This window comes from Perca flavescens, chromosome 22, assembly GCF_004354835.1.
Source record: "Perca flavescens isolate YP-PL-M2 chromosome 22, PFLA_1.0, whole genome shotgun sequence".
NCBI classification, from domain to species: domain Eukaryota; kingdom Metazoa; phylum Chordata; class Actinopteri; order Perciformes; family Percidae; genus Perca; species Perca flavescens.
The window spans coordinates 14,018,074-14,024,073 of record NC_041352.1 but is presented as its reverse complement, the minus strand read 5'-3'; the positions used below and the strand labels follow the sequence as shown (position 1 = coordinate 14,024,073).

At 43.5% G+C, this 6,000-nt stretch overlaps 1 protein-coding gene across 1 annotated transcript in view; it reads left to right on the top strand.

The window, feature by feature from the left end:
* Positions 1-430: 430 nt before the first annotated feature.
* The window catches only part of kcnb2b (potassium voltage-gated channel subfamily B member 2b), an 88,665-nt gene continuing 83,095 nt past the window's right edge, over positions 431-6,000 (top strand). The window contains exons 1-2 of the mRNA XM_028569577.1: positions 431-783; positions 1,597-2,302. Of these exons, the coding sequence (XP_028425378.1) occupies positions 1,718-2,302 (585 nt within the window). The 5' untranslated portion in view covers positions 431-783; positions 1,597-1,717. The remainder of the gene's footprint in view (positions 784-1,596; positions 2,303-6,000) is intronic.

Below are 6,000 nucleotides of genomic sequence, written 5' to 3'. Positions count from 1 at the left end.
AAATGTCGCCTGTGGCAAAGTGTGCACCTACTGTAATATCATCTGCCACCAACACTGCAAAAGCAGCCTTTATATGGGGATGTGATTTCTAAGATATGATATAAAAGGTTATGGCACGTGTGTGTAGTTTTGTTTCTGTGTGTGTGTGCAAGAGCGGTTGTTTGTACTACAGCCTAATGTTATGAAATCTCATAATCAACTCTCTTTGCGTCCATAATTCACACTGCTACTACAACCAGAGTTCCAAGTCACACATCTCGATTTAAAACGAGTTGGTTTCATTTAGTTGTGTAACGGAATATGACCTGCTACCCATAGGCAGCTGCATTAAGGTTTTCACCATATGGCGCAGCCCACGTGCACCCCTCTGCTCCTCCTCATGGACTGTAGTATACAGCGGGACACTCCGCAGTTCGCTTATCCCGTTCCTTCCCGTTGCCTTTTTACGCGCACGACGTCTGCAGTACACAGTGATTCAGTGAGCCAGTCTTCACTGCACTGTGTGCGCAAGCTTTTGGTTGAAGGCAGGATTCTCTTCCCACAGTGTTCTGATGGCGAAACAGCGCTGGTTCTTTTCGGGTGATCATTTCTAGAGGAAGACAGTCACGCTTTTCTCTTCTCGACTCATTTTAAACAAAATGTGGGACGCGCGTTCTCCGCGCGGCGTCCGCGGAGTGCTCTCTTAAGTCGTTGCCGCTTGACTAAAGGGGGATCCCGGCACCCTTTCCATCCTCTACTCCCACAAGAGGAGTTTGCATGCAAAAGGTGGTTTATCTCGGCAAGGTGAGAGAGACTATTTTTCTTTGACATTTTTCTTTATTTGGATACTTTGAAAACAGTCGAAATTGTTTAAGACTGATTTAAATAGAAGGTGTTGGATTATAAAAACCTAACTGGACATATATGTTTTAGCGTAACAGGTCTGCAATGCTTCTGAATGTATAGGACTGCAGAACAAGTCAAGACATATACGTTACTAATGTGTTGCCGCTTTACATCCCTGCCTATACTCATTTTATCCAATTTGTATAGTCAAATTGTCTGTTTTGGCCATTGTTTGGTACAAATAAGCAAGCAGTGTCAAATGTCACTAAAAGCTGTTGAATTCAACATCTGCTCCATCGACTCCAGAAATTGCTGTCACACACGCCTCCTTGATTCAAATAGTAAGAACACATACATTCATTTCAAGGTTTCTTTCTCTTAATTTGCTTCCTGACCTACCACTGAGTCTCATTTTTGACCGATGAGGCTGCATATAGAAAGTAATGCTCCAGCAGGAGTACATTGCCTCACTACAGCCATAACAATGCTGGAGTGGAGTACAAAGCAAAGCAGCCATATAGGCTGTTAAAAGAAAATCATCGATTCTGCCTAACGCCTTCTTTGAAATGTAATGAAAGGGATCAATAACCCTGTGCAACTGTTACTATTTATAATTGTCAATTTAAAGTAACAGGTGACTGTGTCCTACTGATGATTAAAAGTAGCTTATCAAATCATAAAAATATGTTACATTTAGCAAAATAACAATTTGATCAATTTGTGTCATCTGCCTTTATGTCATCTCACAAACTGTCTCTTTTGTTTTCTCAGCCATGGAGGGACTTGCCTAAAGAGGATCCAACATAGTTCAACATTTGTCGACCTTTTTTTACATTTTCCTTTTTGTGTGTCATCGTAACATCTTCCCCAAGACGTCTCCTTTTCCATCACCATGGCTGAGAAGCTTGGACCAGCAGGGCTCAAGCCCACCAACAGCCGAACCGCTCCCTCCCTGCCCCCTGAGCCCATCGACATCATCCGCACCAAAGCCCGCTCCCGTAGAGTCCGCCTTAACGTTGGGGGTCTGAACCACGAGGTCCTGTGGCGGACCCTGGACAGGCTACCTAGGACCCGGCTCGGCAAGCTTCGAGACTACAACACCCATGAGTCCCTGATGGAAGTCTGCGACGATTACAGCCTGAACGAAAACGAATACTTCTTTGACCGGCACCCGGGGGCTTTCACCTCCATTCTGAACTTTTACCGCACAGGCAAATTACACATGATGGAGGAGATGTGTGCCCTTTCGTTTGGCCAGGAGTTAGACTACTGGGGGATTGACGAGATCTACCTGGAGTCCTGCTGCCAGGCCCGTTACCACCAGAAAAAAGAGCAGATGAATGAGGAGCTGCGGCGGGAGGCAGAGACAATGAGGGATAGGGAGGGAGAGGGAGAGTTTGATAACACCTGCTGCTCAGACAAGAGGAAGAAGCTGTGGGATCTCCTGGAGAAGCCCAGCTCTTCGGTGGCTGCCAAGGTAGGGAACCGAAACTGGAAGTGTGATCACACCGCCCCCATCTCACATTTCCTGAACACATTCAAAGCCGAACACTCTGCCTGGATCATAACACATTACAAGCACACTCATTAAAAGCCTACTCCCACCTGTAAAAAAAACTAATAATCATGAGTTCATCAATTTTAATCTTAAACAGGCGTGCACTGTACTCTCATCAGGTGTTTTCTTGTGCCATCTGTCTGCTTTACATCTTCGCAAGTAGCAACAGTTGATAGGATGGTTTAAATATAGAGGAAGCTGCCGTCTTTGGATAACAATTTGTGTGGATGTAATGGAAGAACAGAAGCAGAAGAGATGAGGAGATGAATTAGGTGTGTGATGTACAAGCAAACGTCATGGTGTAAAGTAAAATGTATAGTTCTGGCAGTGACACATTAGTAGTGGAATCACTGCATGAGCTTGACTTGGGCTCCGTTTGCTTTGACAAATTAATTGGTAGGTGCGTAAGCTTCTAGTGTTGCTTTCTTTGCAGAGATAAAGTTTGTCCGTGTAGACCAGATCTGTCAGTGTCAGTCAGTGTCAGTCTGATTGGATGAGTCAGTGAAAGGACAGGATGATGTCCAAAGTTTGTCGCAAGTGTATCAATGAATGCTGTTCATTCTGAAGTCGTTTACAATGTTTACTTTGAGCCAATTTATGCGGTTTGTCATCAATGCTTCTTCCTTCCCACGTACCACGTGTTTAGAAAACTGCTGCATCAGTCACGTGCAGTTTTCATTCGTACATGATACATCTCACAGAAATCAACTGACTGTGTAGCAATGTCCAGGCTGATGATGACATCTCTTTCAACTCCTCATCCACCTCCCCTTCATCCCAACCCCCATTCTGACTCAGTCCTCAATTAGGTAGGTAAACCTTGATGAAATCCAATCACTGGTAATTTACCTTTGCACTCCAGTATCCTGATCTCATCATTGTGGAAGTGCAGGGCAGGGATGACTGCTATTGTCTATTTTCCATGTCAGAGGATCATAAACACTGTGTGTGTGTGTGTGTGTGTGTGTGTGTGTGTGTGTGTGTGTGTGTGTGTGTGTGTGAGACCAAGGCAACATTATCCCCTATGTGGGGGAAATACAGCTCCTGATGTGCTGTACGTGTGGTGGATTGTTGAGGCATTTTGGAAATACTGCTAGATTAAATTTCAGCCCCTGGTGCCTTGTGCTAAATTTATAGTGCAGTATTGCACTTTAGAAAATAACATAAATATGGCACTGAATACATAAAGTTCAAATCCTTAATAGGGCTGCCATACATGTTTTTTCTTTCTTCCTGTATTATTCCAGCATAGCTTCGCTTGTTTACCCTGAATCATCTAGTGATTTGTGATTGACAAGGAATCCCGCCTCAGCTTAATAATTGTATTCAGCCTTCAGCTGTACTGTATATCACAAGAATCAATTATAAGGAGGCTGCCGATATCTAAGGCAAACTCATGTGACAGCAGTGGGGGGTAATTTGATACGCTGTGTGATATTTAAAGTGATTTACCTCCTCAATACAATCTCCCATTATCCAGACACATCTCAGTATTGCTGACCTGTTCACTATTGTGTGGGGGAAGCCTCTGATACCTTAAAGGGAAATCCCACCTTAATTCAAATTGACATTCCGCTGAGTGCCCTACGAGGAGAACTTGAACGTGACTCTAATGGCTTAGCCTTGCGATCGCACTAAGGTTATCCACAGCTGAAAGAACATTTAGTAATAGACTGCCGGGGCCGCTTGACTCGTCAGATGGCAGCTCCCCGAGGTCAGGGAAGCCTTTTATGGGGCACACACCATGCAGTGAGAACCCTTAAAAGCCCTTGACCAAGGAAGTACCATTACCAGGCTGGTACACAGCCGTGTGCTTTTATACAAAGCAACCTGAGCCCTTTGTCAAATGCATTCACAGAGTCTTCTGGCGTACACATTTTCTCTCTCCCTCTCTTTTTCTCTCACTCCATTTCTCCTACACTGCCTTAATCAGATATTAGAGCACAGAGTGCTGCTCTATAGCACCTATGGCCCTCTTTGCCCTTAAAAAAAGGTTAAGCATGAGAGGACTGACCTTTTCAGCATGGTCAATCAAGTAAGGATTACATTCATCAGCAATAACAGCAGTGCACACTTTGGGAGTATGGGCAGGTCCTCCCAGAATGGAAAAGATTAAAGCTAAGTGAACAATGCACCAAGAAAAACTGGTTGAAGAGAAGGGAGCAGAGAGGTGAGAGTTGAGAGAGAAAGCCACAAGTGAAGGAAGAGAGGTAGAGGCAAATGATTGTGGTAGAGGAAAGCCCTGAGAGAGAGAGAGAGAGAGAGAGAGAGAGAGAGAGAGAGAGAGAGAGAGAGAGACATGCAGTCATTTACAGATACACCTCAGGATGCTGAGTTGGATCTTTGCAAACCTTTCCCAATGAATAATGAATGCAATGGTCAAAACAAAAAGGACACTGGCTGATGCAGTTGCTTCTCTGTGTAACTGCGTGACTTTTGGTTGAGTGCCCCCGCTGTGTAAGGAGGAGGAGGGGGGAATTAGTTTGTGTCCGGTTGTGGTAACTATTGCTTGGCTTGTCACAGATGAGCATCCAGACTCCTGTATGTGTACTCCTGCAGGAGCTTTTACCCTTATTAAAAAAAACTAATAAACTAAACAGTCTGTCTTAAGTGCTACATCTCTTCTCTGTTATGTATCTCCACAGCTTATAGCCATTGGTAAAAGACTGCCATGTGCTATTAAATTATATAGGAATAGAGTGGCACTCTCAACATCAAATGGATGTTGCCATTGTTTCCTTACTGTGGGCTATAATTTCTATTAATCCAGTAGAACGTGTCATCCTTGATATTGAGCCTGAAGGATTTGTGCTGCCCTGACCCTCTTTTGTTTACAGTGAGTCACGGGTGTAGTTATTCAGCACTACAAAAGGAAGTAAAAAAGGAAGCCATATCTAAATTCCTGGACTGCTTTTTTTTTCTATTTTCCTGCATAAATGTATTACCATCATTCCTGCAGAGACAGATCTCAGTGCATATAACTGCATATATGTAAAGGTAGTTTGTAACCTATAGCTTATGTTTTTCCACTGGAAGTGTCTTTTTGAACTGTAATAAGATGCATTTATTTCTGTGTTCAGATCAACAGTGATATGAAGAAAGTGTGTAATTTATATCAGGACCTCACCAGCCGTTTACCACACAATAAGTAATTTAGCGGGAGCTTCAACATTAACATATGAGTCAGGCTGTGTTCTTGGCATTATAAATGAATGCTATTGGGTGCTACATTGATGCCTACAGTGCTCCGTTGTAATAGCATAATTTTTAGCATGTTTTTATTTTGATTTGTGTTCATGCAAAGCTTCTAGATAATAAATTATCCCCCGTTTAGGTTTTCTTCACTTAAGAGGCCATCCAGTCTGGGCAGTGTGAGAAAATAATGGCCAAGGATTCAGAGCATTTTAAAGAGATCAATGTTTCGACTTGCCAGACATTTCAAGTTGGGTTTTCTATCTCCCCCTCCTCCCTACACCAGCCATGTTCATCCTTCTGCTTGCTCTTAATGTGGATGTGTACCATTACTCTCCCCTTTATCTAATAATCTAGTCTAGCTAGTGGGAATGCTGAGCAATGGGCCTGCATGCTGTTTGGTCCTCCCACGCTTGAAAACAGCC